The following is a 24361-nucleotide window of genomic DNA, read 5'->3' as shown; positions in this document are numbered from 1 at the left end:
GGATGGATGTTATACACTGTGGTAATGGTAGACTGCACGGCTAGAGGATGGATGTTATACACTGTGGTAATGGTAGACTGTATGGCTAGAGGCTGGATGTTATACACTGTGGTAATGGTAGACTGCACGGCTAGAGGCTGGATGTTATACACTGTGGTAATGGTAGACTGTATGGCTAGAGGATGGATGTTATACACTGTGGTAATGGTAGACTGTATGGCTAGAGGATGGATGATATACAATGTGGTAATGGTAGACTGCACGGCTAGAGGCTGGATGTTATACACTGTGGTAATGGTAGACTGCACGGCTAGAGGCTGGATGTTATACACTGTGGTAATGGCAGACTGCACGGCTAGAGGCTGGATGTTATACACTGTGGTAATAATAGACTGTATAGATAGAGGCGGGATGTTATACACTGTGGTAATGGTAGACTGCACGGCTAGAGGCGGGATGTTATACACTGTGGTAATGGTACTCTGCACGGCTAGAGGCTGGATGTTATACACTGTGGTAATGGCACTGAATGACACACCTGAAGTCAATGATGAAGTGGGGCGGATAGTGAACTCCATGTCGTATATGTACCATATATATTATGTAACAGACGCGACGCCCTCCTATAGAGATACGATGTGTAAATCTTTATTCAGCAGCTGCACATTATATATATACTGCAGAGCGGCGTGCGGCGACCTTTCTTTTTATCTTCGGTTATAATATATTTTACATTCATAGATCGGCACGTGATGATCCCCTGAAGTGACTGCAGTGACGGAGTCCAGTTCGCTCCTGTGGGGTAGGCAGTGGCTCTGCAGAGAGCGCCCCCTGCTGAATACAGCCCTGTCAAGTCTGAGACCCTGCCAGAGGGAGTTCAGGGATCACCAGGGTTAGTGTGTGATGGGGGAGGGGTCCGTTAGGTAGTTATTAGGGGCCCAGTTATCCTTTTCCTCTGGGGCCCCTGTTCCGACCTGTTATAACCTCCAGATCCCGAGGAGTCCCATCATTGTAGATAAGTTGTCTGGGCGCTCGGTATATCTATCACACATTATTTCTTTTTGGGCTCCGGCCTCCGTCCCTGTGGCCCCAAGCCAGATACCCTGCCGTCTGGTGATTGTCAGCTCCTCAGCCAAACTTGATGTGAGTCTGTGGATTGTAGAACCAGACCTGGAGGAGGATGAGCGCGTCCAGGCAGATCTGCAGGGCCCCGCACAGCCAGAACTGAGCGGGCGTGGCCTTGATGATGAAGTACAAGGTCTTGAAGCAGTCGCCCGCAGTCCACAGCACGACCATCTGGACACTGGTGAGACAAGACACAGGAGGCATGAGGCATGCGGCTCGCCCAGAGCGCTAATAAGGGAGGCACGGACCATTTCACCCTCTAAGTGCCCATCCACCGCCCGAGCCCGACACCTAATACACCAATTTATTGCCTGTCAGAGCCAAGGCTGTCCATGTGCGGGCCCCAGGGCCACAGCTCAGCGGCAGCTATGGAGGACGAGGGAAGGAAAATCTGAGAAATCCTCAACCCCTCGAAGGCTGCAATACCGGGGACGTCACCACGGATTCATCTCCCCATCCATGGCCACCAGCACTGCAGAAGTCTGTTACCTGCAAGGGTTCTGAAGAACTGTTCATCCTGAGCCTCCTGTTTCATGAATGAAAAGCAAGAACTGCACTGATGACTACACTCACAGATAGGAGGGATTAGTACCTGTGCTCATCCTGGGCTTCTGGCTTCATGAACAGAGTGATCTCTCACTGTGCATGAAGGGTGCACCCCAGATCTCTCACTGTGCATGACGGGTGCACCCCAGATCTCTCACTGTGCATGACGGGTGCACCCCAGATCTCTCACTGTGCATGACGGGTGCACCCCAGATCTCTCACTGTGCATGACGGGTGCACCCAGGATAACTCAGTGTGCATGACGGGTGCACCCCAGATCTCTCACTGTGCATGACGGGTGCACCCCAGATCTCTCAGTGTGCATGAAGGGTGCACCCCAGATCTCTCACTGTGCATGACGGGTGCACCCTAGATCTCTCACTGTGCATGACGGGTGCACCCCAGATCTCTCACTGTGCATGACGGGTGCACCCCAGATCTCTCACTGTGCATGACGGGTGCACCCCAGATCTCTCACTGTGCATGACGGGTGCACCCCAGATCTCTCACTGTGCATGACGGGTGCACCCCAGATCTCTCACTGTGCATGACGGGTGCAACCCCAGATCTCTCACTGTGCATGACGGGTGCACCCCAGATCTCTCACTGTGCATGACGGGTGCACCCCAGATCTCTCACTGTGCATGACGGGTGCAACCCCAGATCTCTCACTGTGCATGAAGGGTGCACCCCAGATCTCTCACTGTGCATGACGGGTGCACCCCAGATCTCTCACTGTGCATGAAGGGTGCACCCTAGATCTCTCACTGTGCATGACGGGTGCACCCCAGATCTCTCACTGTGCATGACGGGTGCACCCCAGATCTCTCACTGTGCATGACGGGTGCACCCCAGATCTCTCACTGTGCATGACGGGTGCACCCCAGATCTCTCACTGTGCATGAAGGGTGCACCCTAGATCTCTCACTGTGCATGACGGGTGCACCCCAGATCTCTCACTGTGCATGAAGGGTGCACCCCAGATCTCTCACTGTGCATGAAGGGTGCACCCCAGATCTCTCACTGTGCATGACGGGTGCACCCCAGATCTCTCACTGTGCATGACGGGTGCACCCCAGATCTCTCACTGTGCATGAAGGGTGCACCCCAGATACTGCATTGTCCATGATGGGTTCATCCCAGTACATAAAGCATCCATCCTCATCACTGTAGGTGCCTCCCTATTAATGGGCCCTCACCCTCCGTGTCCCAGAACTAATCCAACCTGTCTCCTGTCACTTGTAGTGCAGCTTCATTTATTATCCCAGCTCGTCATATATCACATGTATACTGGGGAAGGGTCCATTATATATGACTTATCACAATACCTTATACGTAATCTGTCCTCCTGCTGTGGCCCCAGACAATGACTATGATCACAGGGGCCCAAGTTATATGAACATGGGGGCCTCTACTGGCCGACTGCAGTAAGGACAGGAAGCATCCCTTCACTTCACATTTCAAAAGAGTCATCAGACGATAATACATCTCAGTGATGTCACTGCTGATCTCTAGTGATAGGATAGGCAGCATTCTCAGTGATGTCACCGCTGATCTCTAGTGATGGATAGGCGGCATTCTCAGTGATGTCACCACTGATCTCTAGTGAATGGATAGGCTGCATTCTCAGTGATGTCACTGCTGATCTCTAGTGATAGGATAGGCGGCATTCTCAGTGATGTCACCGCTGATCTCTAGTGATGGATAGGCGGCATTCTCAGTGATGTCACTGCTGATCTCTAGTGATGGATAGGCGGCATTCTCAGTGATGTCCCCGCTGATCTCTAGTGATGGATAGGTGCCATTCTCAGTGATGTCACCGCTGATCTCTAGTGATGGATAGGCGGCATTCTCAGTGATGTCACCGCTGATCTCTAGTGATGGATAGGCTGCATTCTCAGTGATGTCACCGCTGATCTCTAGTGAATGGATAGGCTGCATTCTCAGTGATGTCACCGCTGATCTCTAGTGATGGATAGGCGGCATTCTCAGTGATGTCACCGCTGATCTCTAGTGAATGGATAGGTGGCATTCTCAGTGATGTCACCGCTGATCTCTAGTGAATGGATAGGCTGCATTCTCAGTGATGTCACCGCTGATCTCTAGTGATGGATAGGCGGCATTCTCAGTGATGTCACCGCTGATCTCTAGTGAATGGATAGGTGGCATTCTCAGTGATGTCACCGCTGATCTCTAGTGAATGGATAGGCTGCATTCTCAGTGATGTCACCGCTGATCTCTAGTGATGGATAGGCGGCATTCTCAGTGATGTCACCGCTGATCTCTAGTGAATGGATAGGCTGCATTCTCAGTGATGTCACCGCTGATCTCTAGTGAATGGATAAGCTGCATTCTCAGTGATGTCACCGCTGATCTCTAGTGAATGGATAGGCGGCATTCTCAGTGATGTCACTGCTGATCTCTAGTGATGGATAGGCGGCATTCTCAGTGATGTCCCCGCTGATCTCTAGTGATGGATAGGTGCCATTCTCAGTGATGTCACCGCTGATCTCTAGTGATGGATAGGCGGCATTCTCAGTGATGTCACCGCTGATCTCTAGTGATGGATAGGCTGCATTCTCAGTGATGTCACCGCTGATCTCTAGTGATGGATAGGCTGCATTCTCAGTGATGTCACCGCTGATCTCTAGTGAATGGATAGGCTGCATTCTCAGTGATGTCACCGCTGATCTCTAGTGATGGATAGGCGGCATTCTCAGTGATGTCACTGCTGATCTCTAGTGAATGGATAGGCTGCATTCTCAGTGATGTCACCGCTGATCTCTAGTGAATGGATAGGCGGCATTCTCAGTGATGTCACTGCTGATCTCTAGTGATAGGATAGGCGGTATTCTCAGTGATGTCACCGCTGATCTCTAGTGAATGGATAGGCGGCATTCTCAGTGATGTCACAGCTGATCTCTAGTGAATGGATAGGCGGCATTCTCAGTGATGTCACCGCTGATCTCTAGTGATGGATAGGCTGCATTCTCAGTGATATCACCGCTGATCTCTAGTGATGGATAGGCTGCATTCTCAGTGATGTCACCGCTGATCTCTAGTGAATGGATAGGCTGCATTCTCAGTGATGTCACCGCTGATCTCTAGTGAATGGATAGGCGGCATTCTCAGTGATGTCATGGCTTCATAAATGTATTTGAGGTTAAAGGAGGTTTCCGAGTCTCGCCTTTGACACGGTGCCTCCTCCAGGCAGAGTCACAAATCATTGAGAGGTGCGTGGAGCCCGCTGTGCAGAACGGCGTCGGAGCGTGCCGGCCGCATTTACTGCGGATTCAGATTTGCCATTTCTCATTCTCTGCCTGCTGAATGTGTCACTGGAGATCCGCCTGCAGCCGGCGCGGGATAAACGCCGCCATCCGCCTGCGCTTCCTGCACAATAGACGGCGGCTGATGTATGACTTCATGCACTCGCCTGCCTAATAGCCCCCAATGGGGGGTCCCTGAGAAAAGAGCCATTTACTGAGGACACATTGTCATTATATCAGTGGGGGCGGGGCTGTGACAACCTCTCAGACAGGATATACAGGCAGGTTGTCAGCAGTAATAGATGAATAGATGTTCCTGTAGTATAAGCAGGGGTGCTCCTAGCCTTTCTGCGCCCCGACTCCCCAATGCCAATGTCTTAACCTAACCCCCTCCCTTCAGCTCATGGCCCTTCAGTTGCCCCCCTCTTGCCCCTACCTGGTGCTCCCAGGAGTATAAGGGGTGTGGATCTCATGTCTGATCACATGTCATTATATCAGTGATGTCATCAGCAGGGGGCGGGGCTGTGACTACCTCTCAGACAGGATATACAGGCAGGTTGTCAGCAGTAATAGAAGTTCCTGTAGTATAAGGGGTGTGGATCTCATGTCTGATCACATGTCATTATATCAGTGATGTCATCAGCAGGGGGCGGGGCTGTGACTACCTGTCAGACAGGATATACAGGCAGGTTGTCAGCAGTAATAGATGTTCCTGTAGTATAAGGTGTGTGATCTCATGTATGATCACATGTTATTATATCAGTGATGTCATCAGCAGGGGGCGGGGCTGTGACTACCTCTCAGACAGGATATACAGGCAGGTTGTCAGCAGTAATAGATGTTCCTGTAGTATAAGGTGTGTGATCTCATGTCTGATCACAGGTCATTATATCAGTGATGTCATCAGCAGGGGGCGGGGCTGTGACTACCTCTCAGACAGGATATACAGGCAGGTTGTCAGCAGTAATAGATGTTCCTGTAGTATAAGGTGTGGATCTCATGTCTGATCACATGTCATTATATCAGTGATGTCATCAGCAGGGGGCGGGGCTGTGACTACCTCTCAGACAGGATATACAGGCAGGTTGTCAGCAGTAATAGAAGTTCCTGTAGTATAAGGTGTGTGATCTCATGTCTGATCACATGTCATTATATCAGTGATGTCATCAGCAGGGGGCGGGGCTGTGACTACCTCTCAGACAGGATATACAGGCAGGTTGTCAGCAGTAATAGATGTTCCTGTAGTATAAGGGGTGTGGATCTCATGTCTGATCACATGTTATTATATCAGTGATGTCATCAGCAGGAGGCGGGGCTGTGACTACCTCTCAGACAGGATATACAGGCAGGTTGTCAGCAGTAATAGATGTTCCTGTAGTATAAGATGTATGGATCTCATGTCTGATCACATGTCATTATATCAGTGATGTCATCAGCAGGGGGCGGGGCTGTGACTACCTCTCAGACAGGATATACAGGCAGGTTGTCAGCAGTAATAGATGTTCCTGTAGTATAAGGTGTGTGATCTCATGTCTGATCACATGTCAGTATATCAGTGATGTCATCAGCAGGGGGCGGGGCTGTGACAACCTCTCAGACAGGATATACAGGCAGGTTGTCAGCAGTAATAGAAGTTCCTGTAGTATAAGGTGTGTGATCTCATGTCTGATCACATGTCATTATATCAGTGATGTCATCAGCAGGGGGCGGGGCTGTGACAACCTCTCAGACAGGATATACAGGCAGGTTGTCAGCAGTAATAGATGTTCCTGTAGTATTAGGTGTGTGATCTCATGTCTGATCACATGTCATTATATCAGTGATGTCATCAGCAGGGGGCGGGGCTGTGACTACCTGTCAGACAGGGTATACAGGCAGGTTGTCAGCAGTAACAGACAAGGGCTTTGGGTTCTTCGGATGGAGAACCCACTTTCTGACTATTGGTGTACCATAGATCGTCAGGCAGTGGCTCCCCCTAGTGGCCACAAGAGGGAGACTGTGCTGCCGTGTCCATGGTGGAGTGCTCAGACAGGAGGCTTCTTACCTCATGCCTCGCGTGGACTTGTTCCTGAGGTTCTGCAGCAGCTGAGGGAGTCCTAACGTTGCCTCAGTGAGGAGGGCCACTAACCCCAGGGCCTCCACAAAGATGGGGACATCCAGGAGGCAGTACGTGAGGAGGGCACCAAGGACGGTCAGCGACAGGCAGAACTGCAGGTAATCCTCAAAGCGGCTCCACTCCCAGAAGTCCGCCAGCTTGAAGTCTGCAAAGAAAAGCGTGAGAGTCAGATATGGACGGCCCCTCCCCCGCCGAGCAGTGAGACACCAAACAGGAGCTTCAGCCATGGGGCCCCAGAGAATAACATCCGGGGCCACGCTCTCTGTCTGTCTGATATAAGTATACATGAAATGACCTGGACATCAGAGTGTGTTGTAACTGCTCTTCAGTCGCAGCGAGGAGAAGAATCGCACTTATACATCGGAGCAGTATTATAGTAGTTATATTCCTGTACATAGGAGCAGTATTATAGTAGTTATATTCCTGTACATAGGAGCAGTATTATAGTAGTTATATTCTTGTACATAGGAGCAGTATTATAGTAGTTATATTCTTGTACATAGGAGGCAGTATTATAGTAGTTATATTCTTGTACATAGGAGCAGTATTATAGTAGTTATATTCTTGTACATAGGAGGCAGTATTATAGTAGTTATATTCTTGTACATAGGAGGCAGTATTATAGTAGTTATATCCATGTACATAGGAGGCAGTATTATAGTAGTTATATTCTTGTACATAGGAGGCAGTATTATAGTAGTTATATTACTGTACATAGGAGGCAGTATTATAGTAGTTATATTCTTGTACATAGGAGGCGGTATTATAGTAGTTATATTCTTGTACATAGGAGGCAGTATTATAGTAGTTATATTCTTGTACATAGGAGCAGTATTAAAGTAGTTATATTCCTGTACATAGGAGCAGTATTATAGTAGTTATATTCCTGTACATAGGAGCAGTATTATAGTAGTTATATTCTTGTACATATGAGCAGTATTGTAGTAGTTATATTCTTTTACATAGGAGCAGTATTATAGTAGTTATATTCTTGTACATAGGAGGCAGTATTATTGTAGTTATATTCTTGTACATAGGAGGCAGTATTATAGTAGTTATATCCATGTACATAGGAGGCAGTATTATAGTAGTTATATTCCTGTACATAGGAGCAGTATTATAGTAGTTATATTCTTGTACATAGGAGCAGTATTATAGTAGTTATATTCTTGTACATAGGAGCAGTATTATAGTAGTTATATCCTTGTACATAGGAGCAGTATTATAGTAGTTATATTCTTGTACATAGGAGGAAGTATTATAGTAGTTATATTCTTGTACATAGGAGCAGTATTATAGTAGTTATATTCTTGTACATAGGAGCAGTATTATAGTAGTTATATTCTTGTACATAGGAGCAGTATTATAGTAGTTATATTCTTGTACATAGGAGCAGTATTATAGCAGTTATATTCCTGTACATAGGAGGCAGTATTATAGTAGTTATATTCTTCTACATAGGAGCAGTATTATAGTAGTTATATTCTAGTACATAGGAGCAGTATTATAGTAGTTATATTCTTGTACATAGGAGCCGTATTATTGTAGTTATATTCTTGTACATAGGAGCAGTATTATAGTAGGTATATTCTTGTACATAGGAGGCAGTATTATAGTAGTTATATTCTTGTACATAGGAGCAGTATTATAGTAGTTATATTCTTGTACATAGGAGCAGTATTATAGTAGTTATATCCTTGCACATAGGAGCAGTATTATAGTCGTTATATTCTTGTACATAGGAGCAGTATTATAGTAGTTATATTCTTGTACATAGGAGCAGTATTATAGTAGTTATATTCTTGTACATAGGAGCAGTATTATAGTAGTTATATTCTTGTACATAGGGGAAGTATTATAGTAGTTATATCCTTGCACATAGGAGCAGTATTATAGTCGTTATATTCTTGTACATAGGAGCAGTATTATAGTAGTTATATTCTTGTACATAGGAGCAGTATTATAGTAGTTATATCCTTGCACATAGGAGCAGTATTATAGTAGTTATATCCTTGTACATAGGAGCAGTATTATAGTAGTTATATCCTTGTACATACTGTAGTTATATTATAGTTCCGCTCTTCTTGCTCTGACAAGTTGCAGATGCCGCCATTTCTGTCCCTTGCTGTGTAGTTGGAGCAGTAATTATAGGATACCTGGACCGGTGTAGTAATGTACTTGAAATATGAAAGCTTTAAGAAAGCTGACAGCACTTTGCTGCTCTCCAGTGAATACGATTACACCAGAAGATTTATGGAGGAGGTAAATACTTCCAGTATCTATTTCTCATCAGAGTAACCTGAGCAGAAGATGAATTATTGTGTCATAACGTGCGTGTACGGCGAGCAGTAACTCCTGTAACCGGTTATTTCATCAAATTAGGAAATCACTTAGTATGGCTTTAAATGTCATCAGACCTTCCTGGTTTATGAACAGAATTTCCAGACACACAGTGAGGACTGACATTTAGGCAGAGTGGTGGGGGGAATTGGAGATGTGAGGAGAGCCTAACTGAATATTGCTCTTGGGCGCCGCTGATCACCTTCCCACACATATGCATTACATACATGCTGATTATTCGGAGGATTCTGCGCAGTAATCCGGCCTTATTATAAGGATCCCGTCAGCTCTGCCGGATACATGTGGGGACGTCAGCGATGGGAGAGTCCCCTCATATCAGAATGTTATAATTTAACTATTATAGACGGATGTAGATCAGACCCTAGACTGCCTCGTGACTACAGTCCTCCAGTGCCCGGCGTCCTCTTCTATAATGGGCATTTACTACTCTCCCAGTACAACTCCTGACCAGTGAACTACAACTCTTAGCATGCACGCTTGCTTAGCTGTTCTCGGAACTTCCATGGAAGTACATAGAGCTTGCTGGGAGTTGTAGTTTTGCAACAGCTGCAGTGTCATCCGCAGCCTAGGACATACACTTACCGATGAAGGCGCGATACTTGGTTGACACGCGGTTCACGGTCTGCACAGCGCAGCAGAGATGCAGCATCCATAACATGGTGACGATCATCAAGAGGCTCTGCAGGAGGAGAGGGAACTCAAAGAACTTCCCAAACCTGTAAGAGACAAGAGCACGTGATCACAAGGGACCGCCATCGTATCGCCACAGCCCGAGCAATACGACCCACTGCCCTTACATGTGTGATGGATACCAGTCAGAAGGTCAGAGGTCTCCACCACTCTGACTGGTGCGGCCCAATTCCAGCCCCAGAGCTTCTTCAAGGGCAGGTTTAGTGGCTGTAAGTGATCTAAATCTTATGACCTCTTTAAAACATGGATCATGGTGACTTCTTACTGTATGGGGGATGGGGGGGACTAATGCCGCCTGCTGATCTTTGGGGCATGTTTAAATGAAGAAGATAATTAGTACCAAAGGAGTTTTCATCTGGATACATTATTGATACAAGGAGTGACATGTTATTGTAACATTAATGATACATTGTAGCGGCTCTGTGACCTTGGCCTCGTTACACTAGGTTGAGACGTTATCTGCAGCTCGTTCGAGCCCCGGAGATCAGACGCGCTCATTAATAGTCGCCCATTAATTCTGCGCACATTTCATGGGCTAACGTGAAAGCTGAATGAAAGCGGACAATTACTGGGATGAGATTTAATTGCAGCCCTAAAACAAGGAGAATTCATCTAAGCTGATTATTAATGGAAAATCCCCCCGAGTCGTCCGGTCTCAGAACGACAAGGCAGACAGGACTGTGGGGCTCAGTCTGCGGTAATTAGAGGAGCAGTGACACCGGCGCAGAGTCAAAGCAATCCCGACCCCTCCGGGGTCAGCACTGTCGTGGGGACAGTTCTATTGTGGCTGAATACAAGAGTAATCCGTCCCCCCCCCCCCTCGGACTCCTTATACACAAGGAGTCTGGGATGGATTGCAAGTGTCATGTGACCTTTTTAGTTCATCCTATTGGTTCAAGGGCCACAAAGAGCTGACCGACCCCCAGAGCAGAAATCAACAGCAGCTCTGCTCTCACCAAAAAAATATCCGGAGGATATTGGCAACCAGCAGAACAAAGCAGACCCAGGTGGAGAACCCCTCCGCATTAGACGTCCTCTTAATCTCCTGATACTGGGGGATGTATGGGAACACACCGCCAAACACCATGACAGAGGACGACACCCAGGACAGGACCGGCCACGTTTCCACAGAATCCTCCGAAAAATCCATCTGTGCCGCCAATCACAATGTCAACCTGAAAATACAAAATGCTGGATGATAACGAAGAAAGTACAAAGATTCCATAGGAAATGTCCATAGCAGTACAGATAAGTAATGTACACAGTGACTGCACCAGCAGAATAGTGAGTGCAGCTCTGGAGTATAATACAGGATGTAACTCAGGATCAGTACAGGATAAGTAATGTATGTACACAGTGACTGCACCAGCAGAATAGTGAGTGCAGCTCTGGAGTATAATGCAGGATGTAACTCAGGATCAGTCCAGGATAAGTAATGTATGTACACAGTGACTGCACCAGCAGAATAGTGAGTGCAGCTCTGGAGGATAATACAGGATATAACTCAGGATCAGTCCAGGATAAGTAATGTATGTACACAGTGACTGCACCAGCAGAATAGTGAGTGCAGCTCTGGGGTATAATACAGGATGTAACTCAGGATCAGTACAGGATAAGTAATGTATGTACACAGTGACTGCACCAGCAGAATAGAGAGTGTAGCTCTGGAGTATAATACAGGATGTAACTCAGGATCAGTACAGGATAAGTAATGTATGTACACAGTGACTGCACCAGCAGAATAGTGAGTGCAGCTCTGGAGTATAATACAGGGTGTAACTCAGGATCAGTACAGGATAAGTAATGTATGTACACAGTGACTGCACCAGCAGAATAGTGAGTGCTGCTCTGGAGTATAATACAGGATGTAACTCAGGATCAGTCCAGGATAAGTAATGTATGTACACAGTGACTGCACCAGCAGAATAGTGAGTGCAGCTCTGGGGTATAATACAGGATGTAACTCAGGATCAGTAGAGGATAAGTAATGTATGTACACAGTGACTGCACCAGCAGAATAGTGAGTGCAGCTCTGGAGTATAATACAGGATGTAACTCGGGATCAGTACAGGATAAGTAATGTATGTACACAGTGACTGCACCAGCAGAATAGTGAGTGCAGCTCTGGAGTATAATACAGGGTGTAACTCAGGATCAGTACAGGATAAGTAATGTATGTACACAGTGACTGCACCAGCAGAATAGTGAGTGCAGCTCTGGAGTATAATACAGGATGTAACTTAGGATCAGTACAGGATAAGTAATGTATGTACACAGTGACTGCACCAGCAGAATAGTGAGTGCAGCTCTGGAGTATAATACAGGATGTAACTTAGGATCAGTACAGGATAAGTAATGTATGTACACAGTGACTGCAGCAGCAGAATAGTGAGTGCTGCTCTAGGGTATAATACAGGATGTAACTCGGGATTAGTACAGGATAAGTAATGTATGTACACAGTGACTGCACCAGCAGAATAGTGAGTGCAGCTCTGGAGTATAATACAGGGTGTAACTCAGGATCAGTACAGGATAAGTAATGTATGTACACAGGGACTGCACCAGCAGAATAGTGAGTGCAGCTCTGGAGTATAATGCAGGATGTAACTCAGGATCAGTCCAGGATAAGTAATGTATGTACACAGTGACTGCACCAGCAGAATAGTGAGTGCAGCTCTGGAGTATAATACAGGATGTAACTTAGGATCAGTACAGGATAAGTAATGTATGTACACAGTGACTGCACCAGCAGAATAGTGAGTGCAGCTCTGGAGTATAATACAGGATGTAACTTAGGATCAGTACAGGATAAGTAATGTATGTACACAGTGACTGCAGCAGCAGAATAGTGAGTGCTGCTCTAGGGTATAATACAGGATGTAACTCGGGATTAGTACAGGATAAGTAATGTATGTACACAGTGACTGCACCAGCAGAATAGTGAGTGCAGCTCTGGAGTATAATACAGGATGTAACTCAGGATTAGTACAGGATAAGTAATGTATGTACACAGTGACTGCAGCAGCAGAATAGTGAGTGCAGCACTGGAGTATAATACAGGGTGTAACTCAGGATCAGTACAGGATAAGTAATGTATGTACACAGGGACTCCACCAGCAGAATAGTGAGTACAGCTCTGGAGTATAATACAGGATGTAACTCAGGATCAGTACAGGATAAGTAATTTATGTACACAGTGATTGCACCAGCAGAAAAGTGAGTGCAGCTCTGGAGTATAATACAGGATGTAACTCAGGATCAGTACAGGATAAGTAACGTATGTACACAGTGACTGCACCAGCAGAATAGTGAGTGCAGCTCTGGAGTATAATTCAGGATGTAACTCAGGATCAGTACAGGATAAGTAATGTATGTACACAGTGACTGCACCAGCAGAATAGTGAGTGCAGCTCTGGAGTATAATACAGGATGTAACTCAGGATCAGTACAGGATCAGTGATGTATGTACACAGTGATTGCACCAGCATAATAGTGAGTGCAGCTCTGGAGTATAATACAGGATGTAACTCAGGACCAGTACAGGATAAGCAATGTATGTACACAGTGACTCCACCAGCAGAATAGTGAGTGCAGCTCTGGAGTATAATACAGGATGTAACTCAGGATCAGTACAGTATCAGTGATGTATGTAACCATGTTGGTGGTGCTGTCGTTGTGTCTCCACTGACTTGGTAAATAATCCATCAAACGTGTGAACTCACAATCCAGGATTGGGTTTTTCCATTCACCTTTCAGGCAGTGCATCCAATCACATCAAACTCAAATCAGTCAAATGTGAACACGGCCAGTCTGTATGTGATGTAGGGCATCTTCCAGAGCAGAATTACCAGCTATCACATGAACTCAGCTGCTCTCTGTACCTACTGCTAATGTAACGAATCCGGAGCTGTGAATATAAGGGCGGCCATGGGGAGGTGCCTCTCATGCACTGGGCTTTCTAAATGTCAATCATAGAGTAATGGTTGCTATACAATGCGCTCCATAGCAACCTGATATCATATCCATCGGATGCTCCTGCCAGTGCAGGACATATGGATATGCTGGAGGTGATCTCGTATACAGAAGAAGGAGCGAGGCTCAGTGAGGCGCGAGGCTCCCAGTACGAGCAGTCAGACAGGATATACCTTCAGGACAGTAAATATTTAGCAGGAGCAGAAAGTCAATATTGGGCTCACTGTCCTGGAGTCATATAGAGTAAGCGCCATCGCCATGCAGGGGGGCTGCATACCGTCATATGACCAGGATATCAGCATCACATAAAGCCACCCCCCCCCCCCGACATCACCGTAATGTCCCATGTGCCTCATGTAGTGACCCTATATATATACCATGATGAGCTTCCCAGTCCCACACACAGTCTCCACTAAATTGACTTGCTGATGTTCTCCTCCTCCGGGTGTGAGCTTGGCAGGGGGCTGACAGGGCGTAGTACCCCTTCATCAGACTGGGAGATGGCTCATCCGTTTATCTCACATCTGTGCCAGTAGCTGTGCCCTCTGATGATGTCGCACCCACACCAATGATGTCACCCATCCTGAAAGACCACACCCTCAATTCCTATATTATGAGACAATTGTCACCTGTTGAGAAAATCAGGAACCAGCTGAACTCGCCATAATTATCTCTCGTATGGGAACTCCGCCTGCGGATAGAGGGTGCGCTCCCCGTGACATTGGGGAGCTGTTATAACAGGGTGTGTCTGCAATGGGCGGCCTCCCCCCAGGGCCCTCTATATATTGCGTTCCAGGTGTAGGAAATGTCGAGTGGTATGTTGCGGCCTAAAATGTCTCTTATTGTGTGTCACGGTGCTCCTACCTCGACATGGCTGGACCCCAGGCTTTGGCTCCGAAGCAATAAATAGGGGGAATAATTGAGGGATTTGAAAGAATAACTTGAGCCCAGACCTTGAGATGAAATTCAATGACAGCTTTACTTGAATAAACGTTTCTCCAAACAGTTTCAGGCTTTGTCTTGGTTCCAGCAGGCTTTAGCATTAAACTGGCAGGCAAACTCAACTCTGCTAAATCTCTGTTTCTCTCACTCTGTTGTACTGACAGGCTGGCTGTATAACTCAGCTTCTTCTGTAGGCTGCACTTATTCTCTGTAGTCTGCCTCTAGGTTATTCCAGGGAACTTTCCCCCTGGCTCCTGAGGCTTTAAGCTGTGGCCTCCATGGCCAGCAGAGCTTAAGGTGCTTTGGCTGGCATGGGCACGTACAGCAGAGACGTGCCCCTGCACACCCTTCCCCTGTCTAGGGAAGACCTAAACTAGAACTAACTGGTCCCCACCCTTCCTGCAGGAAGTAGGACTAGCCCACTTCTCTCCAGAGGGGGGTTAGAATGGAATGGAAAGCTCCATTCTACCTAAGTACAGCTCTGTTGTGTTTGCTGCCACCTGCTGGTGAACCAGGCACATTACATGAACATAACAGTTGCAAACAGATTAGGAATGCACAGTGTGGAGGACCTGGACAACAATACATAAGATGACGTTTTGTCAGACCATTAGAGATAGTAGCAGGGTGCAGTAGTGGCAACACCACTCTGGGGTGTTACGTGTCCAGCTCTGGACATCAGTGTATGTATAGGATGAACCTACATGAATTCACAATGTTACAGTTACTGGAAACAGTCAGCAAGCTTGTGGACAGGCCTAACTGAGCTGCTGGAGTGCAGGAAGCTTTTTGTACATCAGATGACATTAAAGTACCTGGATAATAGCAGGGATTGCTGGGAGATTTCAGCTCTGGAGCTTCAGGATAGTGAGTGCAGCTGTAGGTGTCAGGACGCCTGATCGGAGGCCACTGAGATTGTATGGGGAGCAGCAGATGACACGCACACAGAGACAAAACAAGCTGTGACAGGAGGGAAGGGACGCGGCTTCCTGAGGGCGATCACACGAGCAGCCGAATATCAGCCGACACCCAGCACCGGAGCTGACAGTGCCAGACTGGGGCCACACTCACTATAGTACCCTGTATACATACTGCAAACTGGGGGCCACACTCACTATAGTACCCTGTATACATACTGCAGACTGGGGGCCACACTCACTATAGTACCCTGTATACATACTGCAGACTGGGGGCCACACTCACTATAGTACCCTGTATACATACTGCAGACTAGGGGCCACACTCACTATAGTACCCTGTATACATACTGCAGACTAGGGGCCACACTCACTATAGTACCCTGTATACATAATGGCCACTGGGGGCCACACTCACTATAGTACCCTGTATACATAATGCAGACTGGGGGCCACACTCACTATAGTACCCTGTATACATACTGCAGACTAGGGGCCACACTCACTATAGTACCCTGTATACATACTGCAGACTGGGGGCCACACTCACTATAGTACCCTGTATACATACTGCAGACTAGGGGCCACACTCACTATAGTACCCTGTATACATACTGCAGACTAAGGGTCACACTCACTATAGTACCCTGTATACATACTGCAGACTGGGGGCCACACTCACTATAGTACCCTGTATACATACTGCAGACTGGGGGCCGCACTCACTATAGTACCCTGTATACATACTGCAGACTGGGGGCCACACTCACTATAGTACCCTGCATACAGACTCCAGACTGGGGGCCACACTCACTATAGTACCCTGTATACATACTGCAGACTGGGGGCCACACTCACTATAGTACCCTGTATACAGACTCCAGACTGGGGGCCACACTCACTATAGTACCTGTATACATACTGCAGACTGGGGGTCGCACTCACTATAGTACCCTGTATACATACTGCAGACTGGGGGCCACACTCACTATAGTACCGTGTATACAGACTCCAGACTGGGGGCCACACTCACTATAGTACCCTGTATACAGACTCCAGACTGGGGGCCACACTCACTATAGTACCGTGTATACAGACTCCAGACTGGGGGCCACACTCACTATAGTACCCTGTATACAGACTCCAGACTGGGGGCCACACTCACTATAGTACCCTGTATACAGACTCCAGACTGGGGGCCACACTCACTATAGCACCCTGTATACAGATACTTGATGCATGCAGGACTGAGAAGAAACCTCTTCATGAAACATTCACAGGAAGCGCGGCAGTGAGATAACCGCGAGCACAGACCGTCCCTGAAGAGGAAGTACTGCGTACAGACAGCACAGCGCCTGACGTGACCACACATCCCAAGGCCGGAGTGACAGCGGGCAAACAGTCCTGCAGACGATCCTTCCTGTGTTCAGTGTGTACTTCAATCTATTGCCCCCTGTTATCAGCCATTTCAGGGGAGAGGATGACTGTAGGACAGGAGAATACAGTCTATTGCCCCCTGGTATCAGACATTTCAGGGGAGAGGATGACTGTAGGACAGGAGAATACAGTCTATTGCCCCCTGTTATCAGCCATTTCAGGGGAAAGGATGACTGTAGGACAGGAGAATACAATCTATTGCCCCCTGTTATCAGCCATTTCAGGGGAGAAGATGACTGTAGGACAGGAGAATACAGTCTATTGCCCCCTGTTATCAGCTATTTCAGGGGGGAGGATGACTGTAGGACAGGAGAATACAGTCTATTGCCCCCTGTTATCAGCCATTTCAGGGGAGAAGATGACTGTAGGACAGGAGAATACAGTCTATTGCTCCCTGTTATCAGCCATTTCAGGGGAGAGGATGACTGTAGGACAGGAGAATACAGTCTATTGCCCCCTGTTATCTGCCATTTCAGGGGAGAGGATGACTGTAGGACAGGAGAATACAGTCTATTGCTCCCTGTTATCAGCCATTTCAGGGGAGAAGATGACTGTAGGACAGGAGAATACAGTCTATTGCCTCCTGTTATCAGACATTTCAGGGGAGAGGATGACTGTAGGACAGGAGAATACAGTCTATTGCCCCCTGTTATCAGCCATTTCAGAGGAGAGGATGACTGTAGGACAGGAGATTACAGTCTATTGCCTCCTGTTATCAGCCATTTCAGAGGAGAGGATGACTGTAGGACAGGAGAATACAGTCTATTGCTCCCTGTTATCAGACATTTCAGGGGAGAGGATGACTGTAGGACAGGAGAATACAGTCTATTGCCCCCTGTTATCAGCCATTTCAGGGGAGAGGATGACTGTAGGACAGGAGAATACAGTCTATTGCCCCCTGTTATCAGCCATTTCAGGGGAGAGGATGACTGTAGGACAGGAGAATACAGTCTATTGCCCCCTGTTATCAGCCATTTCAGGGGAGAGGATGACTGTAGGACAGGAGAATACAATCTATTGCCCCCTGTTATCAGACATTTCAGGGGGGAGGATGACTGTAGGACAGGAGAATACAGTGTATTGCTCCCTGTTATCAGCCATTTCAGGGGAGAGGATGACTGTAGGACAGGAGAATACAATCTATTGCTCCCTGTTATCAGCCATTTCAGGGGAGAGGATGACTGTAGGACAGGAGAATACAGTCTATTGCTCCCTGTTATCAGACATTTCAGGGGAGAGGATGACTGTAGGACAAGAGAATACAGTCTATTGCCCCCTGTTATCAGCCATTTCAGGGGAGAGGGTGACTGTAGGACAGGAGAATACAATCTATTGCTCCCTGTTATCAGCCATTTCAGGGGAGAGGATGACTGTAGGACAGGAGAATACAGTCTATTGCTCCCTGTTATCAGCCATTTCAGGGGAGAGGATGACTGTAGGACAGGAGAATACAGTCTATTGCTCCCTGTTATCGGCCATTTCAGGGGAGAGGATGACTGTAGGACAGGAGTATACAGTCTATTGCCCCCTGTTATCAGCCATTTCAGGGGAGAGGATGACTGTAGGACAGGAGAATACAATCTATTGCTCCCTGTTATCGGCCATTTCAGGGGAGAGGATGACTGTAGGACAGGAGAATACAGTCTATTGCTCCCTGTTATCGGCCATTTCAGGGGAGAGGATGACTGTAGGACAGGAGAATACAGTCTATTGCCCCCTGTTATCAGCCATTTCAGGGGAGAGGATGACTGTAGGACAGGAGAATACAGTCTATTGCTCCCTGTTATCAGCCATTTCAGGGGAGAGGATGACTGTAGGACAGGAGAATACGATCTATTGCTCCCTGTTATCAGCCATTTCAGTGGAGAGGATGACTGTAGGACAGGAGAATACAGTCTATTGCTCCCTGTTATCAGCCATTTCAGGGGAGAGGATGACTGTAGGACAGGAGAATACAGTCTATTGCCCCCTGTTATCAGCCATTTCAGGGGAGAGGATGACTGTAGGACAGGAGAATACAGTCTATTGCCCCCTGTTATCAGCCATTTCAGGGGAGAGGATGACTGTAGGACAGGAGAATACAGTGTATTGCTCCCTGTTATCAGCCATTTCAGGGGAGAGGATGACTGTAGGACAGGAGAATACAGTCTATTGCCCCCTGTTATCAGACATTTCAGGGGGGAGGATGACTGTAGGACAGGAGAATACAGTGTATTGCTCCCTGTTATCAGCCATTTCAGGGGAGAGGATGACTGTAGGACAGGAGAATACAGTCTATTGCCCCCTGTTATCAGACATTTCAGGGGAGAGGATGACTGTAGGACAGGAGAATACAGTCTATTGCCCCCTGTTATTAGCCATTTCAGGGGAGAAGATGACTGTAGGACAGGAGAATACAGTCTATTGCCCCCTGTTATCAGCTATTTCAGGGGGGAGGATGACTGTAGGACAGGAGAATACAGTCTATTGCCCCCTGTTATCAGCCATTTCAGGGGGGAGGATGACTGTAGGACAGGAGAATACAATCTATTGCCTCCTGTTATCAGACATTTCAGGGGGGAGGATGACGGTAGGACAGGAGAATACAGTCTATTGCTCCCTGTTATCAGCCATTTCAGTGGAGAGGATGACTGTAGGACAGGAGAATACAGTCTATTGCTCCCTGTTATCAGCCATTTCAGGGGAGAGGATGACTGTAGGACAGGAGAATACAGTCTATTGCCCCCTGTTATCAGCCATTTCAGGGGAGAGGATGACTGTAGGACAGGAGAATACAGTCTATTGCCCCCTGTTATCAGCCATTTCAGGGGAGAGGATGACTGTAGGACAGGAGAATACAGTGTATTGCTCCCTGTTATCAGCCATTTCAGGGGAGAGGATGACTGTAGGACAGGAGAATACAGTCTATTGCCCCCTGTTATCAGACATTTCAGGGGGGAGGATGACTGTAGGACAGGAGAATACAGTCTATTGCCTCCTGTTATCAGCCATTTCAGGGGAGAGGATGACTGTAGGACAGCAGAATACAGTCTATTACCCCCCTGTTATCAGCCATTTCAGGGGAGAGGATGACTGTAGGACAGGAGAATACAATCTATTGCCCCCTGTTATCAGCCATTTCAGGGGAGAGGATGACTGTAGGACAGGAGAATACAATCTATTGCCCCCTGTTATCGGCCATTTCAGGGGAGAGGATGACTGTAGGACAGGAGAATACAATCTATTGCTCCCTGTTATCAGCTATTTCAGGGAAGAGGATGACTGTAGGACAGGAGAATACAGTCTATTGCCCCCTGTTATCAGCCATTTCAGGGGAGAAGATGACTGTAGGACAGGAGAATACAGTCTATTGCCCCCTGTTATCAGCCATTTCAGGGGAGAGGATGACTGTCAGACAGTAGAATACAGTCTATTGCCCCCTCTTATCAGCCATTTCAGGGGAGAGGATGACTGTAGGACAGGAGAATACAGTCTATTGCTCCCTGTTATCAGCCATTTCAGGGGAGAGGATGACTGTAGGACAGGAGAATACAGTCTATTGCCCCCTGTTATCAGCCATTTCAGGGGAGAGGATGACTGTCAGACAGTAGAATACAGTCTATTGCCCCCTCTTATCAGCCATTTCAGGGGAGAGGATGACTGTAGGACAGGAGAATACAGTCTATTGCTCCCTGTTATCAGACATTTCAGGGGAGAGGATGACTGTAGGACAGGAGAATACAATCTATTGCTCCCTGTTATCAGCCATTTCAGGGCAGAGGATGACTGTAGGACAGGAGAATACAGTCTATTGCTCCCTGTTATCAGCCATGTCAGGGGAGAGGGTGACTGTAGGACAGGAGAATACAATCTATTGCCGCCTGTTATCAGCCATTTCAGGGGAGAGGATGACTGTAGGACAGGAGAATACAGTCTATTGCTCCCTGTTATCAGCCATTTCAGGGGGGAGGATGACTGTAGGACAGGAGAATACAGTCTATTGCCCCCTGTTATCAGCCATTTCAGGGGAGAGGATGACTGTAGGACAGGAGAATACAGTCTATTGCCCCCTGTTATCAGCCATTTCAGAGGAGAGGATGACTGTAGGACAGGAGAATACAGTCTATTGCCCCCTGTTATCAGCCATTTCAGGGGAGAGGATGACTGTAGGACAGGAGAATACAGTCTATTGCTCCCTGGTATCAGCCATTTCAGGGGAGAGGATGACTGTAGGACAGGAGAATACAAACTATTGCCTGCGAGCCCACACTATCACCACTTTTTGTCACATATCTCCAGTGCTGTATATGTGAGTGCTATCAGCCGCTCCTTGTATTACGCTCCAGCACTGTTATAAGCTCCAGACTGTAAAGCTTATTGCTATCTCCTATTACTGTTGATGGGATCTCGGCTGCTGACATCATAGTCCTCTCAGCTGCGCAGGGTCCTATATTGTGCATCCTCTATAAGCACTCTGCTTGCTGTCAGTGGCATGTGGGGACAGGATATTTGGGGGTTACTCACCGCGGAGCTGCCTCCTTCAGGGCGCCGGGGTGTAGATGTCGGACAGGTCTGAGCTGGAGACGAGGAGGAGGAGGAGGCTGTACTGAATATGTAAACAGCTGGAGAGAACTTCCTGCACTGGATGAATTAGCGCTCTGTACCACCCTGACTGCAGCCGGAGGACACCGCCAGGACCCCTGCCTGCTCCCCGGGGTGCAGCAAGGACCCGCAGTCAGCAGGAGTCACTGGCGGCGGTGCAGCCAGAACGCAGCACTAACTGCTGTCACTTGCAGGGTACGGCACACCGGGTGCATCTTCAGAATCCGTGGCAAAATCCACAGATTTCACTCTATGCATTGTACAAGGTCCACTCTGCTGCCATTTTGTAAAATCTCATCCACTTTGCTGGTACTGCAATACTGTAGGATTTTCCACCCATAAAACACACTACTGATGACATCATCATCATGCTGGACAGTGTGACGTCATCATATAGCACTTGTGTCGCTGTCGGTTCCCCGGGACAGTAAGGTGACAGCACCCCCATGATATCATGGAGCGAGACTGGCACAGGAAGTGACAGCGACTCTGAGCGGCTTCTGATTGGCTGCTGTCATGTGAGCTCCTGGCGGAGGAGTGGAGGGCACATGGCGCAGATAAGAAGCTGCTAAATATGGCGGCAATGAGCCCGGCACTTGTTATGGCTGGCACAGGTTGTTGGTACTAAGGAGAGGCTATTCTGTGGGCACTGTTGTGCATTGGCATAGTAGGTACTGCCTGGCCCTATAGTGGGCATCACTGTCACTGATGTCACATGCTCTGGGCACTCACTAGGGTGGCCACTTGCAGAACCCCAAAAAGCAGGACACCACACCCCGAAAAAGGAGGACCTCGTACCGGGGACAGTGGCGCACAGTAGTTCAATACTACACGATACAGATACTATTATTAACAGACAGTAAACATTCATCTATATTACATTATATTATATTACAGTGTCAGCTAAATAAAACAAGGAATCAGTAAGAAATGTTGTACTCCCTAAACCTAGCGTCTACTCCCTGAGGCTGCAATGACAGTGGATATACAAAGTCTACACACCCCTGTATGTGTCCTCTATATATACAGTGGATATAAAAAGTCTACACACCCCTGTATGTGTCCTCTATATATACAGTGGATATACAAAGTCTACACGCCCCTGTATGTGTCCTCTATATACACAGTGGATATACAAAGTCTACACACCCCTGTATGTGTCCTCTATATATACAGTGGATATAAAAAGTCTACACACCCCTGTATGTGTCCTCTATATATACAGTGGATATACAAAGTCTACACGCCCCTGTATGTGTCCTCTATATATACAGTGGATATAAAAAGTCTACACGCCCCTGTATGTGTCCTCTATATATACAGTGGATATAAAAAGTCTACACGCCCCTGTATGTGTCCTCTATATATACAGTGGATATAAAAAGTCTACACGCCCCTGTATGTGTCCTCTATATACACAGTGGATATAAAAAGTCTACACACCCCTGTATGTGTCCTCTATATACACAGTGGATATAAAAAGTCTACACGCCCCTGTATGTGTCCTCTATATATACAGTGGATATAAAAAGTCTACACACCCCTGTATGTGTCCTCTATATATACAGTGGATATAAAAAGTCTACACACCCCTGTATGTGTCCTCTATATATACAGTGGATATAAAAAGTCTACACACCCCTGTATGTGTCCTCTATATATACAGTGGATATACAAAGTCTACACGCCCCTGTATGTGTCCTCTATATACACAGTGGATATAAAAAGTCTACACACCCCTGTATGTGTCCTCTATATATACAGTGGATATAAAAAGTCTACACACCCCTGTATGTGTACTCTATATATACAGTGGATATAAAAAGTCTACACGCCCCTGTATGTGTCCTCTATATATACAGTGGATATAAAAAGTCTACACACCCCTGTATGTGTCCTCTATATATACAGTGGATATAAAAAGTCTACACACCCCTGTATGTGTCCTCTATATATACAGTGGATATAAAAAGTCTACACGCCCCTGTATGTGTACTCTATATATACAGTGGATATAAAAAGTCTACACGCCCCTGTATGTGTCCTCTATATATACAGTGGATATAAAAAGTCTACACGCCCCTGTATGTGTACTCTATATATACAGTGAATATACAAAGTCTACACGCCCCTGTATGTGTCCTCTATATATACAGTGGATATAAAAAGTCTACACGCCCCTGTATGTGTCCTCTATATATACAGTGGATATAAAAAGTCTACACACCCCTGTATGTGTCCTCTATATACACAGTGGATATAAAAAGTCTACACACCCCTGTATGTGTCCTCTATATACACAGTGGATATAAAAAGTCTACACACCCCTGTATGTGTCCTCTATATACACAGTGGATATAAAAAGTCTACACGCCCCTGTATGTGTCCTCTATATATACAGTGGATAT

At 47.0% G+C, this 24361-nt stretch overlaps 1 protein-coding gene across 4 annotated transcripts in view; it reads right to left on the bottom strand.

Moving 5' to 3' along the window:
- Positions 1 to 660: 660 nt before the first annotated feature.
- LOC120981084 (solute carrier family 66 member 2-like) overlaps positions 661 to 24361 on the bottom strand; it is a 39782-nt gene continuing 16081 nt past the window's right edge. Inside the window, exons 1-6 of one of the 4 annotated variants that reach the window (XM_040410569.1) lie at positions 21876 to 22087; positions 11061 to 11279; positions 9997 to 10130; positions 6982 to 7198; positions 1082 to 1303; positions 661 to 1041 (exon numbers count right to left, since the gene is read on the bottom strand). In XM_040410569.1, the coding sequence (XP_040266503.1) occupies positions 1129 to 1303; positions 6982 to 7198; positions 9997 to 10130; positions 11061 to 11254 (720 nt within the window). In that variant the 5' untranslated portion in view covers positions 11255 to 11279; positions 21876 to 22087 and the 3' untranslated portion in view covers positions 661 to 1041; positions 1082 to 1128. Of the gene's footprint in view, positions 1042 to 1081; positions 1304 to 6981; positions 7199 to 9996; positions 10131 to 11060; positions 11280 to 15833; positions 15966 to 17335; positions 17349 to 21875; positions 22088 to 24361 lie in introns of those variants that run through there. The other 3 variants (XM_040410572.1, XM_040410571.1, XM_040410570.1) reach the window with 3 other exon arrangements.

This window comes from Bufo bufo, chromosome 10 (assembly GCF_905171765.1).
Source record: "Bufo bufo chromosome 10, aBufBuf1.1, whole genome shotgun sequence".
Lineage (NCBI taxonomy): Eukaryota > Metazoa > Chordata > Amphibia > Anura > Bufonidae > Bufo > Bufo bufo.
The sequence above is the reverse complement of the archived record's forward strand: the minus strand, read 5'-3'. Positions and strand labels throughout refer to the sequence as shown.